Source organism: Rhinolophus ferrumequinum, chromosome 19 (genome assembly GCF_004115265.2).
Source record: "Rhinolophus ferrumequinum isolate MPI-CBG mRhiFer1 chromosome 19, mRhiFer1_v1.p, whole genome shotgun sequence".
NCBI classification, from domain to species: domain Eukaryota; kingdom Metazoa; phylum Chordata; class Mammalia; order Chiroptera; family Rhinolophidae; genus Rhinolophus; species Rhinolophus ferrumequinum.
The window spans coordinates 29,892,759-29,914,788 of NC_046302.1; the positions used below are offsets into that span (position 1 = coordinate 29,892,759).

Genomic DNA, 22,030 nt, shown 5'->3' on the forward strand with positions numbered 1-22,030 from the left:
GTCCGGGGGCCTCTGGAACCCAGAGGCTGCCTATGGACTCTTGTCTTCCCGGCACCAACCATGTTCTTAGTGGGGAGCAGCTCTCCAGTGAGCACTGAATGAATGCCCCTGCCAAAGCTTGTTTTCATCTTCAGTGATTCAAGCCTGGACAGTTGCCAGAGGTTGTAGCTGGTTTCCCTGCCCCCACTTACCACCCCGTCCATCCTGGTAATGGGCCATTAGACAGTTCTGCCCAGATCACCTCTTAGGGAAACTTTCTTGCTCAAAAATCTTTAGAATAAAATTTCAGTCCCTTAACCTGGCTTAAGCCCTTCCAAACCCTGCCCCCAAACCTGCCCTGCATTCTTCCTCAACCACCACAGACTAACTCTGAGAGGCACTCACTGAACTTGTGCCAAGGGAATCAGTGAATGAAAGACTACATGAACGAATACCTTATGTATGTGGAGATTCTCTCAAACAGAGCCCATTGCCAGGGAACACGGACCCGGGCTTGGTGAGCTGGATCAGGGGGAAAAACCTCACCAAAGGGGAGGGATTTGAAGTACGAAATCCTGGCTTCTAGGCACATAGTTTTCATGGTGCTCGGATAAGAGAGGGCTGTAAGTAGGAGCTGAAAGCTGTTTCCCTGCAAAGCGGTCAACTTTGGGTGCAGAAACTGGCCACCTGGGGCCGCAGCCTGGACCAGCTCAGCCTCCTCTGGGACCCCAGGCACAGCAGCTAGACCAAGCGAGATGAGGCAGTGGCCGTCCTAAGCACAGGACCCTGGAGCTCACTGAATGATGAACACATGTAAGACATTCCTTGGTGAGAGCAAGCAGCCTGATTTGTGACAGGCTGTTCCTGGCAGGGGAGGCCCAGGAATCTGAGTGCCAACTAGAGGCTGAGGCTCACAGCTCCCCTCTCCCCCTCTTCACAGGCTCACTGCTGTGGCCCAGGTCAACGGCTTCTTCCTCTAAGGTGCCTTCCCTGGACTCCCTGCCTGGAAGTAGCCCCGTTCCTCTCTTCTGTAACTCTCACCTGCATTCTGAAGCAGTGGCAGGGCACTCAGACCACATGGCCTTGTGGCCAGATGTTCAACAGTTCATTTCCCTACGTGGCTGTTGGCATAATATTTTCACATCCTCCTGGGCATGTAGTGACCTGCGCAGAGCCAAGAGCTTAAAGATATTTCTTGACTAAATGGGAGTTCAGTGATTTTTAATGAACTTCAAGCGTTCTGCACTGTCATCAACGGACACAATTAAGAGAGTGAAAAGGCAACCTACAGAACGGGAGAAAATATTGTAAATCACATCTCTGATAAGGGGTTAATCTCCAGAATATGTAAAGAACTCCAATTCAACAATGAAAAATAAAAATCTGACTGAAAAAATGGGCAAAGCCCTTGAATAGATATTTCTCCAAAGATGCTCACATGGCCAATAAATACATGAAAAGATGCTGAGTGTGATGCTCACTAGTCACTAGGGAAACACAAATCAAAACCACAGTGAGATGCCAGCTCACACTCAGTAGGATGGCTGCTGTGAAGAGAGAGAGAGAGAGAGAGAGAGAGAGAGGAAAGAAAAGAAAGAAAGAAAGAAAGAAAGAAAGAAAGAAAGAAAGAAAGAAAGAAAGAAAGAAAGAAAGAAAGAAAGAAAAAGAAAGAAAGAAAGAAAGAAGGAAAGAAAGAAGGAAAGAAAAACAAAGAAAGAAAAGTGTTGGTGAGGATGTGGAGAAACTGGAATACCTGTGCACTGTATGGGAATGTAAAATGTTGCAGCCGCTATGGAACACAGAATGGCAGTTCCTCAAAAATTGAAAATTGAATTACCATATGATTGAAAGCAGGATCTCAGAGAGACATTTGTACACCCATGTTCACAGCAGGATTATTTACAATAGCCAAGAGGTGGAAGTAATCCAAGTGTTCATTGATGAATGATGAATGGATCAACAAAATGTGGTATGTACATACAATGGAATATTATTCAGCCCAAGAAAATCCTGTCACATACTACAACATGGATGAATCTAGCAGACATTATGTTAAGTGAAATAAGGCAGTAACAAAAAGACAAGTACTGTATGATTCCACTTACAAGAGGTACATAGAGTAGCCAAGTTCAGAGGCAGAAAATAGAATGATGGTTGCCAGAGGCTGGGGAAAGGGAGAAAGGGGGAATTGTTATTTAATAGGTGCAGGGTTTCAGTTTTTCAAGATGAAAAGAGTTCCGGAAATTGGTTGCACAACAATGTGAATATACTTAACACTATGGAACTCTGTGCACTTAAAAATGGCTAAGATGGTAAATTTTATGTTATGTGTATTTTACCACAGTTAAAAATAAAAAAATTTTTTGAGAAGATGAGCAATATGGTGGATAGGTAAACACTATGCCTGCCGCCTTCTGGGATTACATAAAATTACAACTAAATTATAGAACAATTATCCTTGAGAATTATCAGAAGATTAACAGAACCCCTATAACTAAAGATATAAAGAAGAGGCCACATTGACACTGGTAGGAAGGGTGGAGATCCAAAACGGGCTGACCACCCAAACCCACAGGGAGTGGTTGAGCATTGGGAAGGACACCTTGGCACTGGAGGTTCCCCCCGGAAGAGTGAGGAGTCCCAGCACCACACCAAAACATCTGGCAGTGAAAATCAGCGAGGATTCCATCTGTCCATCCTGATGAGATTGAAGGCAATTAGAAACCCAGAAGACCTCTTAAAGGGCACATGGATAGACTCACTCACTTGCAGGCACTAACCCTGGGCTCCAGCCGAGGGTCAGTGACTCGAGAGGTGCCAGAAACATATAGGCAAAGATTGAGTTGTGTGGCTTCCAAGTGTGGATTAGAGAGACAGCCACCATTATCTCTGTGTGGAGCCTGCCTCACATGTAACCTACAGGACGGCACCATCTTTCCTGTGTTGAACCCACACCCATAGGGTTGCCAAATCTGAGAATGCATTGGTCTGGTAAAATTTGCACATGCACGTACCACCTTGGTGACTCCCTTGGACCCCATCCATCTAATGTAGCATCACCTGGGGCATTCTCAGCTCTTAGGTGGTCAGCATTACCCTTGTGGGAGGCTTGTACAGCAGCAGTCGGTCTACAGCAGTGTGGGAAACTTCTGGTGGTGGGCAGGCAGCCCTAGCTTGTGCTGCAGCCTTTCTTTGGCAGCTCTTGGGGATCCGTGAGCCAGAGGAGAGTGGTGACTGGCCATGGTGTTGGGGCATTTTGTGAAGAGGCCAAAGACTCTGCACTAGGCAGGAGCTGAACCTGCATTAACTTTGTAAAAACCACTGGCTACATACATCCTGTGACTCCCGGAGCCTCTGCCCTGACCAGCTAGCACAGCATTGATGGGGGCACTCAGCTCCTGGGTGGTCAGCCCCTCCTCACAAGCTGCTGGAGGCTTGTACAGCAGCGGACGGCCTGCGACAGCCTGGCAAGCTTCGGGTGGTGGACAGTCAGCCCCAGCTTATATTGCAACCTTTCTGGGGCAGCTCCCAGAGTTCTGTGGGCCCAAGTTAAATGATGGCTGGCCACAGTGTTCTTGGGGTATTTTGTGGAGTGGCGACAGGCTCAGTAGTGGTGCACAAACTGAATTTGCATTAACTTTATGAAAAACACTGGCCACACCCTGGAACCCTGCCCCACCAAACTTGGGTGGCATCACTAGGGGCACTGTCAACACTGGGTTAACCAGCCTGGTCTATGCACCTAAGGAGGCTCTTTCAGCCATAGAGCCTGATGGGCAGCCGGCAGGTGACAACAGGCGTGGGGAGCTCTGGGCCTTTTACTAAGCTGCCCCAGGTCCCATACTGGTTGCAGCTGATTTTAGTTCACAGCAAGGCCACCCCCACATGCCTCTAGGTCCAACACAGACAGCAACTAATTGCATATAGTTTCGTAGCTCCTACCAGTAGCCCCTGGCTGGTCACAGGCAAGGCTGAAATTGGCCTGCATGGGAGCCCCTCCCAGAAGGCACAAGAAACAACACACCCAGAGGCTGGCCTCAGACCACACCAGAGCACTACCTGATTAGCCACAAAGCGGCATACCCAATGGGTGGTATTAATAGGCACAAGAGCCCCACTTAGGCAAAGCCTCCTCTGAGGGGTCAGCCCCCATACAGCATCTCATATGCTGTGGGCAGAGCCAATCCTCACAGCCAGTCAGCCTGAGAGTCAATCCCACACACTGACTCGCCAAAAGCAATTAAGGCTCAACTACAACAGGAGAACACACACAGCACACACAAGGGGCACTTCTAGAACACATGCACAGGTGATCAGACAGACACCTACTACATAAGGCCACCGGCAAAGACTGAGACATAGGAGATGTACCTTATACACAGGAGGAAACACAGAGAGAGCCAGAATGAGGAAACAAAGAAACATGTCCCCAATAAAAGAACAAGAGAAAACTCCAGAAAAAGAACTAAATGAAATGGAGGCAACCACCCTACCAGAGACAGAGTTGAAAACACTGGTTATAAGAATGCTTAAGGAACTTAGTGAGAACTTCAATACAGAGATAGTAAGCATAAAGAATAGGGATAAAAACCATAAAAAAGAACCAGTCAGAAGTAAAGAATACAATAACTGAAATGAAGAATGCACTAGGAAGAATCACCAGATTAGATGAAGCAGAGAATTGAATCACTTCATAAATTATATAAATGTCTAAAAACTAAGCTGTACACCTGAAACTAAAACAAAATAATACTGAATGTCAACTATAATTAAAAATATAGTCACAGGGATGTGTAGTGCAGCATGGGGAATATAGTGGACAATGTTCTAATTACTACACTGTTGGGTAGGTAGACTTGTTGGGGTCATTGCTGTGAGTTATATAAATATCTAATCACTATGTTGTTCTGTACACCTGAAACTAATATATTAAAAAAAAGAAAAAAACCAAAAATTAAAAAAAGTTCTGACTTGTCTCATTTAGATTGTTCACTAGGCACGCTTGTTCTAAAGTAGTACCCCCCGTGGATGTGGGATTTGTTATATGGCCACAGAACACCTCTAGGAGAGACGCTCCTTAACATTCCCAGGAAAATGGCCCTCACCTGCAGCACAGTTCAGGGACCCCCGAGTCTGAATCATCCAGGCTACTTAGAAAAACAGGCTAATTAGAACCTCAGGCCCCAAACTCAAAGAATCAGAGTCTGCATGTTAGTAGGCTTCCAGGTGATTTGCACAGGTTAATACCAGAAAAGCCTGGCCTACAGGTGGCATGGGCGCCCTTCCCACCACGTCCCACTCCTGGTCCATTCCGGGGGGGCCCCCACCTTGGGTTCCCTCACCTGGCCCACATCTGAATCCCTTATTTAGGACCCCAGCACTTTGCCCCGCTCTGAATCAGACTCCGCATTGTCCTCCTCCCCCAACTTCGTTCCAGACCGTGCGCCTCGCCTGGATGGATACCCAGTACCTGGTCCCTTTTACTCATTCTCCGAGCCGGGCCCCGCGCCTAGGATAGCACCTGAGGGCCCCCTACCTCATACCCGGGCCCCAGTTGGTGCATCTGCCCTCCGGCCCCGGAGCCCAGCCCAGTACTTCCCAAACGTGGGTTTGGCCTGCCGCTCCACACTTGACGCAACGGTACCCCGGGACAAAAACGACGTGGGTACCAGGGCGGGGCGGAGGCGGCGCTCTTGTTCTGGTCACCTCTTGGCTACCGGGTTCCGCGGTACGCAGCCGCGGAAATTTTATTAATCAACCTCGTGGATCCCCAATCTTTTTCCTCCTCCACCCTTTGCTCTGCGCATTCTCAGAAACGCCGAGCACACGCCCCTGTGGGAGCTCCAACCCGGGAAGTCTTGCAAACGCCTCGCCCAGCACACGAGGGTCCCTCCACGGAGAGTGAGGGTCCCAGGAGCTGTGAGGAGATGGGGCCCGGGACAGTCGGGCGGGTAGGATTGCTAAGTTCCAGGATGCCGACCAGGAAATAGCAGCAACTCGTTGCTTCTTTCATCATCCTCTCTGTGACACCACAGATAAAGGAGAACTTCGTATTCCAAGTGTCCGGGGCATCTCCGTGGGCTCCGTTGGGAAGCTGTTCAAAGCGACAACCAAAACGGATACTGTCTCGCTGCGCTGCCAGGTGGGAAGGGCCGGGCCGAAGTGAAACTCCTTGAGTCAGCGCGGCGCATCCCCAGGCGCCGCCTCTCGGCCGCGGGCCGGGTGCCCTCGGCAGGCGGGGAGGCGCGGCCCGGGCGCGGCGGGGTGGAGTTTGCGCCGGCTGGCTTCCACTTTTCTCTGGGCTCCGCGCGGCGGGCAGGCTTGGATCATGGCCTGTGAGGACGCGCATCCCGGGGCCGAGCTCCTGGACTTCGCGCAGTTCCGGAACTCGAGCACGCAGTTCCTCGTTTACGGGTATGACGGGCGCAGCCTGCCGGAGCTCCGGGCGCGCGAATTCGGCCGCTTGGCAGGTGAGACTGGCGGGGGCACCGGCGTGGGGCTGGCCGGGCGGCCGTGGGTGGGGGTGGGCACGCGGTTTCTAGAACCCACGTGCAAGGAGCTTTTTGCTCCAGGTGCGAGCGGCGTCACCTCTTTTGGGGAGCATTTGAAATCGAAAGACCTGGAGGGACGCGTCCACGAGTCCGCTTCCTGGACACGGCTCCCCGAGGTCCCACTTGCAGCTCCAGGACTTCCTGCTACTCTTGCTCTTTAGACTTTCCAGTGGTACAGATGGACGTAGTCCTTTTACAGCTGTTCCCACCCTCCGCTCATAGGGCCTACGATTCTGCCCTTGCCGGCTGCAAAACTCCCAACTCTAAAGGTCCGACTGGAACCGGATTTGCAAAATGCGGTCATGTGCAGCTGTGAGTGTTCGGATGCTCGCTTTGGGACAGGAGCGGAGTGTGGGCGGACAGTGCGGGGGGTTGGCACTAGGACTCCGCCAGCCGGCCGGGTGGGGACCGAGAGGGTGCGACTTCTGGGCAGGGCCACCCCAAAGCTGCACCCCAGCCTTCTGGGATGGCTCACAAGCAGCTTTTATTTTCGAAGCCTTGTTTTTCTCACTCTTGCAGTCAGAACAATGCTTCCGAACTCTAGCTCGCTGGGGGACTTGAAGATTTAGCAAACCGTGCAATTTGAGCTTTGAGTACAAGGCAAACGTGTAAATTGGGCACGAGGACAGGAATCACATCGTACCTTTGAGTTCCACAAGGTGGAACGTGGTTAAATTTGAAATCCAGCTCAGTCTGACCCTGTCGCTGTTCCCAACACATTATTGCAGGGCACGAGCCTCTCCCCCACCGTTGCCCCAGGGGTCGGGGTCAGAGTGACCTTCTTGCCAGGGACCTTGGGTGAGGGGCTTCCTTGAGCAGGGAGGTCCTCAAGGTTAAGTGGGCAGGCCGCGGTACCGGCACCGGATTTGAGGTGTATTGTGTCGTGATGAACAATTGATGGCTGCTCCCTTGCTTGTGGCAAATCAGCAACCGTGACTTACCTCTTATTAATCAGGTATCTCATTCAGCTCTATGGTCATTTCCTTGTTTAGGCTCAGGAGAGAGCCAGGGGGCTTTCTGGCCGCTTCTCTCTACTCCCTCCCTATTGTTCAAAGCTGTAAAGTCACCTGCTGGAGAGAGCCCCTTGTCCTCTTGCTTCCTCTCTGAACTTTTGTATTACAGAAATTTCCTACCCACATAATAGAGACTAATACAATGAACATCCACGGGTGCGGAGGGAGGAAGGGAGGCTTCCTATTCTTTTGAAGCAAATCTCAGAGGCTGTAATCATTCAGTCCGTAATTACTTCAGCACCACACCTCCTTCATTCCCTAACCCCCTCCAGCTCTGATTCCTCACACCATCATTGGCTGACCCCTCAACATCACCCTGGAAAAGTATAGACATGTTCTGGGTCCCTCCTTGTTTCACTTTTGCCCTTCAGAGAATAGTGCCTTTTCCCTCAAATGTATATTTTAGATGTGATAGCCAGGATTTCAGGTTGGGCCTCAGAGCCTCTTTAATATCTGCTGTACAGATGCTTCTTGTATTACCCTGGGGTTACCTCTCGGTAAACCCATCATAAGTGGAAAATATCATTAAGTCAAAAATGCACTTAATACCTGGCGCACTGAACATCATAGCCTAGCCTACCCTACCTTAAACGTGTTCAGAACACTTAACATTAGTCTAGAGTTGAGCAAAATCATCTAACACGATGAATAATGCTGTAGAACATCGGTTGTTTACCCTCATGGTGGTAAACACCCTCACTGCTTCTGCCCAGAATTCACCAGAGAAAATCGTGCTGCATGTCGCTAGCCCGCAAAAAGGTCGAAATTCAAAATTCGAAGTACGCTATCTGCTGAATGTGTATCACTGTTGCACCATCGTAAAGTCAAAAAAAGCGTTAAGTCATACTGTCGTAAGGCTATATTTGTGGTACTATTGTGTGTATGCTTATTTATCTGTCTATATATTTATTTAATGCAAGTGTCCAGCATTTCCTATATATTACAGTTGAAGTCAGCTTTTGTGGATTAAACTCAGCCCTCCCTCCCACTGCTAGGAGTCTTGGAACATGGCCACTTTTTTTTTCCTCATAGGGCAGGGAAAAACAAAGTAAACCAAAATAACATAACCTGCATCTCCTCTTTCTTCCCCCTCTCCCCATAATTCTTCTGCAGGCTTGAGGATTTGTCTGGTTAAATGGTAGCTCTGGCTAATTAAATGCTTAACTTTTAAGTCTGAAATATTTTGCCTAATCTATTGGATGGGAATGTCCTTGTCTTGGTGAAGGGAGCATATTGAATAGATGGCTCAAGTGGTTTTTGAAGCCCCAGGGTGCTTCTTAATGGTTGCTCATGCTGAGTGGAACTGAGAACAGAAGGAGCATGACCTTGACGAGATCCTGGAATTTCCTTTCTTGAAGACCTAATGCCAATTGGTTTCAGGGTCAATTGCCTACTTCTAATAACAGCTGAACCTTGTGCAGTGTTTACTGTGCCAGGCACTGGAGTGGGGACTGTCACATACCCACTTGTTTCACTCTCATCCCATTTGCAGATAAAGGAACAAGGACCCAGAATGGCTAGTAGTGGAGTAGAATTCAATTTAGGTTTGATGACTCAGATTCTGCACTGTTAACTGGTTGAACCTTCTAAGATCAGATCTCTAGCGATCTAACCTGTCTGCCTTGTTTTGCAAAAGTAACTACTGGACCAAAGGCCAAAGCAGCCTTCTTCCAAATGGCTTCCTAACTCTGCAGAAGATGGCGGGCAAAGTGTGTGGTGCCCTTACCAGCAGCCCCTTAGGCTCTACATGTATGCCAGGACTTCACACAAGCATCTTCCTGACAGCAGGTGGACAAAAGCTTTTCTTTTGGTTATGTACGTTGGCATTTCTGAATCTTCAGTAAAAGAGGACATTATTTTAATACTATTTTTTGGACGAAGTCATACATTTACGTGGTAAAAACATGCAATACACTAGGAATAAAAGGAAATTTAATGAACCTGATGAAGGCCATGTACCAAACACTACAGCTAACGTCATACTTAATGGTAAAAGACTGAAAGACTAAGAACAGGAACAAGACAAGGATGTCTGTTCTCAACACTGCTGTTCAACGTTGTACTAGAGGTTCTAGACAGGCAAGAAAATGAAATAAATGGCACCCAGATTGGCACGGAAGAGTAAAACATCTCTACTCGCTGATAACATAATTTTGTGTATAGAAAACCCTAAGGACTCCACACACAAAACTACTAGACTAAAAAGCATGTTCAGCAAGGTTATAGGATAAAGACCAATATATAAACAACAATTCAATTTCTACACATTCGCAATGAACACTATGAAAATGGAATAAAGGAAAGCATCAAAAAGAATAAAATACATAGGGATAAAGTTATCAAAAGAACTATAAGACTTATACACTGATAAAACATCATTCAGATAAATTAAAAAAAAGCCCTAAATAAACGAAAAGAAATGCTGTGTTCACAGATTGGAAGACTTGCTATTGTTAAGATGGCAATGCTCCCCAAATTGGCTTATAGATTCAATGCAATTCCTATCAAAATCCCAGGTACATTTTTGCAGAAATTGACAAATTGATCCTAGAATTCATATAGGAATGCAAGGGATCCAGAAAATAGCCAAGGCAATCTTAAAAAAGAACAAAGTTGAAGGACTCATACTTCCTATAAAAGTAAGAGTAAGTACAATTCATACAAAGTAACAGTAATCAAGACAGTGTACTATTAGCAGAAGGACAGACACACAGACCAATGGAGTAGAATTGTAAGTCCAGAAATGAATCCATATATCTTGGGTCAACTGATTTTCAACAGGATGCCAAGACTATTTAACAGGAGAAAAAATAGTCTCTTTAACAAATGCTCTTGGGACAACTTGATATCCATATGTAAAAGAATAAAGGTGGATCCCTACCTCCCTTGTATTCCAAAAATTAAATCAAAATGGATCAAAGACCTAAATATAAGAGGTAAAATTATAAAACTCTTAAAAGGAAGCATAAACATAAATCGTCAGGACCTTGGATTAAGCAATGGTTTCCTGTTTTTTTTTTTTTGAAGTTGAATGTTTTATTATTAAATTTTTTTCTCCTGCAAGGCTGTTGCTTCACTTTTGAAAACTAGCACCAGCAAACACAGTATACTGCAAGATTAAGACAGTATTGTTCGTCTTCTGACACTGTGACAACTAACAGGAACTTTTCTCCACTGCCAGTTATTTCCAATGGAAATATCATTAAGTATTTTGATCCAAATCCAGAGATGGATGTAAGCAAGTTACAATACTAATAGGGCTTAAGGTAATAATGTTATCGTTGAATTACATAAATTTTATAACTAGATTTTATCACAAATTCAGGAATTCTGAATATTATAACTGTAGCCTAGTGTAAAAAAATCATACGGTGTTGTGAAGAGATGCATATTGTGTTTATCTGCAATCATTAGGAAGTTAAGGAGTCTCTTCTTTCAGTAGCATTGTTGTAGTTTCTTTTTCCATTGGTATCACTAAAAGTTGTTTTAAGTCTTCTATCCACCACTAATTTAAGATAACTATTCTAGATTAAGTTGTTCATACAACTTTATTGGGCGGGGCGGGGCGGGGAGGGAGGTTCCATTTTCACTCCTCAATAAATTTTATGTATTTCTCATACACTTCTTCACTCATTAGTTCGTCTGGTTCTGAAGGGTTACTCAGCATCATCTTGAGCAGCCAACCAGCTTCATAACAACATTTGTTGACGGATTTCCTGCAAGAGCTTCATTAATTTCTGTTACTTCTAATAGAGGAGAATAGAGTTTACTAATAGCTCTCACACTTTTCAAAGCACCACACTCATCTGAGAGTAGATTGGGGCCGGTGAGAAGCATCCAGACGGTGCCCACCCTCAGGCCCAGGGCGGAGGCAGACAGGGGTGATGGGCACCAAGGTGGTACAGGCTGCAGGGTGGGGAGGTGGTGCACCACACGCTCTGAGACGTTTGCAGGCAGGCAATGGTTTCATATGACACCAAAAATACAATGAACAAAAATAGACAAATTGGACTTCATCAAAATTAAAAACTTTAATGCTTCAATGGGTGCCACCGAGGAAGTGAAAGGACAACCCACTGAATGGGAAAACAAAATGTACACAAATATTCATAGCAGCATTATTTATAATAGACAAAAAGTGGAATAACCCGAATGTCCATCAGCAGATGGATCAACAAAATGTGGTCTAGCTGTACAATGGAATACGATTCAGTCAGAAAAAGGAATGAAGTTCTGATACATGCTACAATATACCTGGAAAATATTATGCTAAGTGAAAGAGGCCAGACACAAAAGGCCACATCTTGTATTATTTCATTTGTATGAAATAATGGAAACAGAAAGTAGATTAGTGGTTGTCAGGGCGGGGGCTGGGTGCATTGGGAGTGAGTGGTAATAGGTGTGGGGTCTCATTTTGGGATGAATGAAAATGTTCTAAAATTAGTGGTGATGGTTGCATAACTTTATGAATATATTAAAACCATTAAACTATATACTTTAAAAGGGTGAATTTTATGATATGTGAATTATATCTCAATAAAACAAACAAAAAAATCCATCCTGCACAAAACAAAAAATATTAAGTGAATGAAAGAATGAATGAAGGGGGATCAAATATGTGGTGATGGAAGGAGAACTGACTCTGGGTGGTGAACACACAATGTAATTTATAGATGATGTGATACAGAATTGCACACCTGAAATCTATGTAATTTTACTAACAATTGTCACCCCAATAAATTAAAAAAAAAAAAGAATGAATGAATCTATTTACATTGTACGTACTTGAAAATGTACCATGTTTCCCTGAAAATATGACTGGGTCTTATGTTAATTTTTGCTCCAAAAAACGCATTAGCACTTACATTCAGAGGATGTCCTCCTGAACAATCATGCTAGGGCTTATTTTCCAGTTAGGTCTTATTTTCGGGGAAACACAGTATCTCAGAGTTTGTTCTATGTCAGTGCTTATAAAGTACTAGATAACTGGATAGTAATTCTCTATTTTAAATGCATGTTGACGGACATTTAGGTCATTTCCAGTCTTTTGCTATTGCAGACAGTGCTGTACTGAATCTCCTCATAGACGTGCCATTTCACAAAAGCATGGATAATTGCTAGGTCAAAGAGCGTTTGCATTTTAAAGTGTTACCAATATTGCCGAAGTGTTGTGTATAAAGAAGTTGTACTAATTTGCCCTCCTACCAGCCCTGTACCAGCAGGCCTGTTTCCCCACACCCTCACCCACACAGTGATTTATCCAACCTTTTGATCTTGGCCATCTGATAGGTAAACCTCGATATCTTCCTCTCATCCACATTTGCCTTTCTCTGTTTATGAGAGAGGCTGGAAAGATCATTTATATTCCTCGTATTCTTGGGCGCTCTCAAAGTTGTTCCAGGATTGACGGATGTAGAATTCACTATGGGAAAGCAGAATCAGGGCTCACCCATCAGGGAAGCTGCATGGAAACTCCAGAATAGGGTATGAGTCATAATGGGAACTAGCTTCACCATCATTAATCACAGATGTTTGTGGGGCTCCTCCTCTTTGTGGGATGCTCTTCCAGATTCATAAGAGAGCTGGTTAATCAGGACGGCTCTCTCAGGGCTCTAAAGGTCCTTAAGCATTGAAAGTGCAGTTTTTCCATTGCTCATTGCTTCATCCCTTGGATGAAGAAGCACCTATCAAGAGGCTGGGAGTGGCCTGATGATATGTCTGAACGCATCAAATGGGCAGTGCTCAAGCTTACACAAACAAGATCTAGGTAAAATGAGTGGAGAACCTCGGAAAAATAGCCACAGCTTTACTTTGTGTTTTCTTTCAGGAACTGTCTACCTTGACCATGCAGGCGCCACCTTGTTCCCCCAGAGTCAGCTCACAAGCTTCACTCGTGATCTCATGGAAAATGTTTATGGTAAAGAAAAACATACCGTAACTGATGTTTGCATTGGACATTGGCCCACTACGTTCAGCTGATATTTCTCTGCTTAATTCAAGTTGGGTGACTAGACTGTGACAAGTGGAGCCCCCATAGCTGAATAAGTCCCACAGAGAGGGGGTCAGGCAATCACCCAGGGTCATTACTTCTAACGTATGTGTTGCCGGGATGGGAGAACTGGCCCAGGGGCACATGGGGTCAGTGTCAAGAAGGGCACAGAGGTACAACGGTGCTGTATTTGGTGGTGTGGTAACCCTGTGGGACTGGCACAGTGCAGAGAACGGGACAATAGGAGGAACGTCAATTCATTCCCTCCATAAATATTGGTTGAGCCGCTCTGGAGTTGGGGGTGTGGTGCTGTCATGGGAACAAAGGAAACACAGTCCCTGCCCTCATGGGCTCTGGTGTACTTAAGACCTTCATCAAGTGAGCTCCAAATATATGTAAATCACTCTGTGAAGGGCGATGACAAAAGGTCTTCAGTGCAGGGGGTGTCTGGATCTGCAGGGTGACAGTGGGTTGGCAGTGTGAGTATCAGGGAAATTTCCTTAGGAGTGGGGTGAATGCTGGAGCATGAGCAGGAATTCACTTGGGAGAGAGGACAAAAAGGGCATTTCGGGCAGAGGAAACAGCAGGAACCAAGCCCTTGCTGTGGTTTCATGGAGCCCAGGAACATGGAGGGGAGGAGAGGAGAGAAGTGGATGTCTGAATGGAGAGGTGGGTAGATGCCTTACAGGTCCTCTGTAGAGTTTAATCCGTATTCGAGAATCAATGGGCAGTCATTGAAGGCATTAATCAGCAGCATAATGTGATCAGGGGGTAACTTGGGAAAGGGAGTTTGAAATAACAGTACTAGTAGATGTAGTCGTGGTAATGATAATAGCAATAGATAACAATAATACACAAATAACCTGTACTGAGCAGTCGTTGCACTTCAGGTACTGTTCCAAATGCTTCATCTCTATTATCTTTCCATGCTCACCACAAGCTAAATGACAGCTTCTGTAACAAGCTGCAAGTAAGGGACAGGTTCTGTTACCACTCTGGTTGTCCGGAGGAGGAAAGTGGGTCGCAGAGAGGGCAGGTGCTTGCTCTGAGGCCACACGGTCAGGAAGCGCTGGAGCTGGGGACATTGGGGGAGCAGGGTATCTAGACAGTTTGGCTTCAGAGCGCAAATCCTTAACCTCCACCACACTGCCCGGGTTCGTGATGGTCCTGGCATGCCATACGAGGGCTCCTGGTAGCCAGCAGATATTTAAATCTGGGAAACAGTCTCCAGGGAAGATGTCAGTGAGGGACTTTATCTTGATTTTAATCAATGATTTGTAAAGAGACCTGCAATTCTCCTTTGTTAAACTTTGCAAGAGTCATAACTGTGGGAAAGGTGCTGGCCTGAGAAATGACAGAATTGAGACAGAAGGTGGTTATTCATGATGTAGAGTTAAAAACCAAGGTGATGAAAGGTAACCTGGGTAAGTATCAAGCCCCACAGGTTACTAGCTGATATGGCAAAGGAACACTGGTGGCTTCCATGGCCAGATATCCAGTGTGACCCTACAGTGTGGTTTGAGAGAACAACACCAACAACGAAAAACTCTAAAACAAACAAACAAAAATCCCAAGACTTGCCTTAATGTGCACGTGGGATCCTGCTCCTGAGAAATGCTGGTAACTGAGCCCAGCAGGTAGAGATACAGAAAGTAGTAGATCAGTAGTTGGCTGAACGGTCTGTGTTCACGCCTGGGGACTGTGATTTGAAGGAGACAACGATACTCTGGGACACACACAGAAAGGCCACCAGGAGTGGAAATTGACAAAGGAAGGGTAAAAGTGGGAGATCCTTTATCCTTGAGAACAGGCGGGTAGAGGGAGTCATGATGGCCTCTTTCACACATTAGGAGGAAGAGATAGATGTGTTTCTGCAGGAACAGGGCCAGGAGCAGGGTGCGAGCTCAGGGCAATAAATGGGAACTTCGGTCAAGTGGCGTTTGTGGCTCTGTCTCCTGGTTAGGGGAAAGGCAGCTTCCTGAGGTTGTGTACTTAGTGTCCTGGAGTTAATGAACAGAACCGGGCTGGCCACCTGTTGGAAACTTGTAGAAAAAGTTCTTGCATTGGCCTGGCTGCGTCTGAGTCAACTTCCAGTTGCAAAATGCTGTCCTGGATCCTGTCTTGTCTTATTCGCAAGGGGAGGGTTTTTTTTTTTTTTCTCTAACAGCTTTCTTGAGTTATATTTTATATATATCATAAAATTCACCTGTTTCCAGTGTACAGTTCAATGATTTTTAGTAACTTTCCCGAGTGGTATTATACAACCATCACTATACATTATTTAGAACATTTTTGCCCCACTCCCCCACAATAAGGTCTCTGATGCCCATTTACAGTGGATCTCTGTTCCTCCCCCAGCTCCCCAACCCTCCCCCGCCCCAGCTCCCCAACCCTCCCCCGCCCCCAGCTCCCCAACCCTCCCCCACCCCCATCTCCATCCCCACTGTCCAGTCAACTACTGATCTACTACTTTCTGTATCTCTATACAAGTTCCTCTGCTGGACATTTCCTATAAATGGAATCACACGATATGTGGTCTCTTGTGTCTGGCATCTTTCACTTAGCATGCTTTTGAGGTTCATTTATGACATAGCCAGTAATTTGTTCCTTTTTAATGCCGAATAAGTTTCCCTTGTATGGATATGCCACATTTTAGCTATCTGTTCACCATTTAATGGACATTGATGTCCCAGAATTGGGCTTTACAAATAGAGCTGCTATGAATATTCATGTGCATGCATCTTTGTGTGGCCCAGTTTTCGTGTTTCTTGAGTATATAGGAGTGGAATTGCTGGGTCATATGGTGGTGTTATGCTTAACTTTTTGAGAAACGGAGGGAGAAGGTTTGGGAGGAACACAAAAGGAGGGACCATAAGTAGTGACTCGATGGCTTTGTCTTTGTAAACTGCCAGGTAATCCTCACAGCCAGAGCATCAGCAGCAAGCTTACCCACGACACCGTGGAGCAGGTGCGCTACAGGTGAGCAGCACGGGCGCCAGCCTGGGCGGGCCCTCCCAGGTGGTTAGACGTCCGTCCTACAACCTGCCTGCATCCCACAAAGGTTCTGAGTTGGTTTCAGGAAGATCACATTCAGCTGACTGGCCACACATGCGCGTTGATAAAGATCAGGGTCAGAGGATGGGAACGTAAGAGAGAGTGGGTGCCCCGCAGGGCATGCCAGGAGCCCAGGTGGGCAGCTCAGGTGCACAGGTGTGTGTGGCTCTGGGCTGGGGTCAGGATTCCTGGGACCAGAGTGATCCAGAGTGACCCAAGTTCCTAAATCTTGCTTTCAGAGGGAAGACAAACAGTTTCTCTGGTTTTTCTTTGCATATTTCAGTAGGCATCTTTCATCTTTCCCCACCATTTTACTAACATTTGCATGTTCAACAGCTCGTTACATTTTTCCACATGTAATAATTGGTTTTTGGTAAATAATTTCCAAGGGGTAACTAAAGTGACTTGAATGGATACAATTTCAAATGGTTTCCAATTTGAAAAGGATACTGGGTTGCCAATATTAAAAGCAACGTGAAGCAAGTTGATGACTTAAAACTTGTTACGGGCACAGCTGGCTAGCAGACCAAGGAGGAGGCGTTTTCCACTAAGGTGAAGGTCCTTACAGATTATTGTCTTATCCCGGGTGGGGTGGGGACTTGAGAAGCAAGGTGATTTTGCCAGTTTGAATCCTGACGTCGCAGTTGTGTCTCAGCCTATCTGAATTTTTCCCTAGCTATGAAGGTAGAGAGATATCATCGTAGAAATGTGACTAATTCCAAACATTGAACAATGGAGAAAGACCAAGTTTTTGCTGCCATGCTGTGCTTCTTCCAGGATTCTGGCGCACTTCCACACCTCCCCAGAGGACTACAGTGTGATTTTCACAGCCGGGACCACGGCTGCTCTTAAACTGGTAGCAGAGGCCTTCCCGTGGGTGTCCCCAGGCCAGGAGAGCAGCGGGAGTCTGTTCTGTTACCTCACCGACAGCCACACCTCCGTGGTGGGCATGAGGATGGTGGCCAAATCCGTGAACGTCCCTTCCATCCCTGTCAGGCCAGAGGACATGTGGTCGGCGGAGAAACGGGGAGCTGCCGCCAGAGACCCCGACTGCCAGCTTCCTCATCTCTTCTGTTACCCAGCTCAGAGTAACTTTTCTGGAACCAGATACCCCCTGTCCTGGATAGGAGAGGTCCAGTCTGGGCAGACGTGCCCTGTGAGTGCGCCTGGGCAGTGGTTCGTGCTATTGGACGCAGCCTCCTATGTGAGCACCTCGTCTTTGGACCTGTCCGTTCACCAGGCCGACTTCATCCCCATCTCCTTCTACAAAATCTTTGGCTTCCCCACCGGCCTGGGTGCTCTGCTGGTGCATAACCGTATGGCTCCTCTGCTGAGGAAAACCTACTTTGGAGGAGGCACGGCTGCTGCCTACCTTGCAGGAGAAGATTTCTATATCCCAAGACAGTCGGTGGCAGAAAGGTACCTCGCCGTGGGAGTGGCTTGGGCAGAGTTCAGCAAGGCTGGAGTCTGCCCTGTGCCACCTGTAGGATTGTGCAAGGGACCGGGCTGGGACAGTGGGGTCAGAGGAGTGGGCCACAGATGGCAGGGATGGACGCTGGTGGCAGGGCTCAGCTCTGGGAGGCAGAGGTGGATGGAGTGTGCCACAGGCTGCTCAGTGAACTCTGCCCTCGTTTGTGGGAGAACAAGGGCCTGCAGGTAAGGCCTTGCGCCAAAGAGGTGAAAGGCTCTCAAGAGCGTAAGGAGGGTGGGCCGCCAGGCCTTTGACCAGGTGCTGACAAGAGGTGGCAGCAGCTAAAGCAGTGATATAAAAGATTTGGAACCAGTGTGCATACACTGATGGCATAGCTGGTTTTCCGCAGCTAGAATCAGCTCAGCTTGGGCCTAGTTAATAAGGGGAACCAATTAAACTAGACTTGTGGGCCACTGTTAACAGCAGCAGTCTCTGTGAGCCTATTGTGAGTTACAAAGGATGTCTGAGGGCAGGCAGCTACTTGCCCTCAAATAGTACGTTGGTGCAAAAGTAATTGTGGTTTAAAAGGTTAAAAATAATTGCAAAAACTGCAGTTACTTTTGCACCAACCTCCTATCATAGGCCTCTGCTGGGGTTTGTTGGTGTATGTGTTTTTCTCAGGCTGCAGGGCAGGCGATGTGGGTTATGTCCAGGAACTTCCCGGATGGCAATGGCTGGGACCTGTAAGGTTGAATATGTGAGAGGGTGAAAATGGTAGCCGACCCAGGGTTCTATTGGTCCAATGGTGGGGGATGCCACGGGGTTGGGGCCGGGAGCTAGTTACCCTGCTGGTACCTGACAAGGCCCAGCCCCTGGGTGGGAAGGTGGGTCAGCTCCCCCACAGACCCAGGTGCAGATGCAAAGGTCCTGCAGGTAGGGGCCTTGGCAGTAGAGTCATCTGTCAAGTGTGTAGACCCTGGAGCAGGATCAAGCTGGGAGTGAGTGCCGGCTCCACTGCACACCCGCTGTGGGAACACGGGATGTGACTCGATGCGTGCACCTCTGGTGTTTCCTCTAAAGGAGGTCTCTCAAAGGATATGATTCTTTAGAGCTAATACAGGTGAAGCACCAAGATATATGATGAGGCTATTTGATGCCTCTTGTATTAGGTCTTGTCCATAGTTGGGGGATGCTGAAACAGGAATGCTGTTGTAAAACCTTTGGAATCCAGTGTGATGCTGTAGCATGTAATGCGAGTATAACCGAGTGAGAAGAGAATGATGACAGGCTCCACAGCGTATAAATGAAAGGCAGAGCAAAACGACAGTCCAAGTTGTATTGAGCCAGTAGGGCAGCTGAACACCGGGAAGATCTGGGCAGCTCATTACGGGCTCGGTGAGTGGGTGGGGCTGGACCAGACCTCTTTCCTTTGATTTGGGTGGGTTGCTTTGCAGTACGTGCCACGCCAAGATTCTCAGAAAGCTGAATGTGTTTATTTTCCAGTAGACGCCTAATTTTTTTCTTGTGAGCTTAAGACTAGAACTCAAAAGATTTAACACCCAACCCAAATGTTCCTTGAACATGTACCTGGACCATGTTCTTAATCTTTTCTAGTTGATAACCCAATGAGATACAACCTTTGATGGAAACAAAAAACTCCCTTTCCCCCTAAGAGCCTATTAACAATCGATGAATAAATAATTGGTAATGATGAATTAATCACTTTAATCATTTTTGGCTAATGTTTAATTGATTCAGAGTTAATCACTAATTCATTAGTGATTCATCGATTAGTAATTGATTTATTATTGATTCATTGTGAATTCTGTCTGTCCAATAATTACCATTAGTTTTATAAAGAAATTAATATTGCAGTAACAAAACTTTGAGCAGCTCTTATCCCTAGAGTATTAAAACACAACAGTATTTCCGTTGAAAGCTTCCACTTGTGTCAGGCTGCTGTGTGTCACCATCCTTTATCCTGATGTTTGCTGAAACCTTCTCATTGTCTCCCACCTTCCCCGTTGCACCTGCAGCAGCCAGAGGCGTCTTGTCAGAGCCTAGGTCCCTTCCTGTCACTCCTCTTTGCTCAGCGCCCTCGAGCCCATTTTCTCATCCAGGGTGGAACCTCTCTACCTATTTCTCCTACCACTCCTTACCTTGTCCACTATCTCCTGGCTCCACAGACCTCCTTGCTGTTGGGGCGGTGTGCCAGGCTCGGGCCTCTCAGGGCATTCGCTGCACTTTCTCTCTGGAACTCTGTTCCCACGGAAACCATGAATTGAGCTGTTTCAAAAATGAGCCATTTTCCTTGCTCCCTTACTTCTTCCCACTTGGTTTCTGCTCAAATGAGCTCCCTGGGAGAGGACTTCCCTTACCATCTTGTCTAAAGCAGCTGCCAGCCCTCTGACTTATGCATTTTCATTGCACTTGTCACCACCTGGCTTGTTGCTTATTTGGCTTTTCTCTGCATGTTTGTTGCTTGTTGTTCCTAGTTTCTATGCTCCCAGGAGAATGGAAGTGCTGTGAGGGCAGGGATTTTACCTGTTATGTTCACTGCCGCGTCCTTAGCACCTAGGACAGTGCCTGATACACAGTAAGTACATGGACAATCAAGATTTGATGATTATTTTGACTAAGTGAATAATTCTAAAATGCTAGCATAATCAACACTTTGATAATCGGGAAGGGGTACATCTGTTGTATTGAGAGCCTCCTAATTTTTACCAAAGCCTGTGGTTCTACAGACTTTGGAGTCATAGACTCTCGTTAAGAACCTGATAGCTACAAGGTTGATCAACACTGAATTGATGCCCTGTCAGTTGTGCTCTTTTGGGGTCAAGGGTGGCATTTTAAGAACCCACAGCACTTGAGGTTCTGTCAAGTTCAAAGTCTTCCTGGGGGCAGCAAAGCATCTCTCTATTTGTTAATGTCTCAAGATGGTGACGATCTTTTAGGGCCTTTTGTCACCACTGTCAGCCTATCCTGAGAATGCTGCAGAGTGGGTCCGGGGCAGAGGCAGCCTGACGGGTCTTGGGATACAAAACCCTCCATCCCGTGGGGGAGAGCAATGGTTTGTAAGGCAGCAGAGGGCAGGCATTCACAGCTGATGGCTGAGCCTAGAGTTAAAACCTCGTTACCTACTACAAAATGCACGTGGAGAAGTTGGCCACAGCTTGATCGTGTTGCCCTCCCCATGGTTACAGGTTTGAAGATGGCACCATCTCTTTCCTTGACGTGATAGCACTGAAACATGGATTTGATGCCCTAGAGAGCCTCACAGGTAGGGGGACGTTTTTATCCATGTGGAATTTGCTCCTGTTGCCCATGACCTTGAGGGAGGCCCGACACAACAACGATTCAGATGAAAGAGAGAGTCTGTGTGAGTGATTGGCACGTGGCAGTTGTACACTGAATGCAGTTGAAGCTGATTGTAAAGAACTTCAAAAGGACTTCTGAGGCACGATTCAGAGACTGAGCCTTTTTTTTTTTTTCTGGTCAGTTAAAAGAACATTTTAACAGGTAAGAGACATTCCAAATCAGGAGATTAATACTTTCATAGAAGCAGAGGAACCGTCCTGAGTTCCTGCACTGGGAATGGTTACGGATCCTGACACCTTACTCAGCGGTTTCTGTGCTGGGTTGCCCCTACAGCCCCACGGGGAAGCTCGATGATAAGCTCACTTTATCCACGAAGCTGGCTTATGCTCAGAGAGGTGAAATGTCTTCCCCAGGGCTCGGGAGCTGGCAATTGGGAGGGTTAGGATTTAAACCCAGGACATATTAACACCTCGCCTTGAGCTTCCCACCGTTGTTTCTGCCGCTGGCCTTTGCAATGATGCACATTTTCCTTCCTGATGAGCGCGTGGGGCGTGTGGACAGATGGGGGCACTCACCACAGGCTGACACACAGACAGATGCCACTTCTCATCATATAGGGCTTGACACAAAGGTACATGACTGGGAGAACCTCTGTCTGGTGAGTCAGGCATCCACCATCCTGCTGTGCTCCTGGGGGCTCCTTCCAGAGACT

At 46.8% G+C, this 22,030-nt stretch overlaps 1 protein-coding gene across 4 annotated transcripts in view; it reads left to right on the forward strand.

Annotated features, from left to right (window-relative positions):
- Window positions 1–5,664: 5,664 nt before the first annotated feature.
- The window catches only part of MOCOS (molybdenum cofactor sulfurase), a 44,136-nt gene continuing 27,770 nt past the window's right edge, over window positions 5,665–22,030 (forward strand). Inside the window, exons 1-7 of one of the 4 annotated variants that reach the window (XM_033087408.1) lie at window positions 6,308–6,449; window positions 6,753–6,842; window positions 9,180–9,331; window positions 13,371–13,460; window positions 16,445–16,511; window positions 17,364–18,005; window positions 21,204–21,280. In XM_033087408.1, coding sequence (XP_032943299.1) covers window positions 9,241–9,331; window positions 13,371–13,460; window positions 16,445–16,511; window positions 17,364–18,005; window positions 21,204–21,280 — 967 coding nt within the window. In that variant the 5' untranslated portion in view covers window positions 6,308–6,449; window positions 6,753–6,842; window positions 9,180–9,240. Of the gene's footprint in view, window positions 6,450–6,752; window positions 6,843–9,179; window positions 9,332–13,370; window positions 13,461–16,444; window positions 16,512–17,363; window positions 18,006–21,203; window positions 21,281–22,030 lie in introns of all 4 variants that reach the window. The other 3 variants (XM_033087410.1, XM_033087409.1, XM_033087407.1) reach the window with 3 other exon arrangements.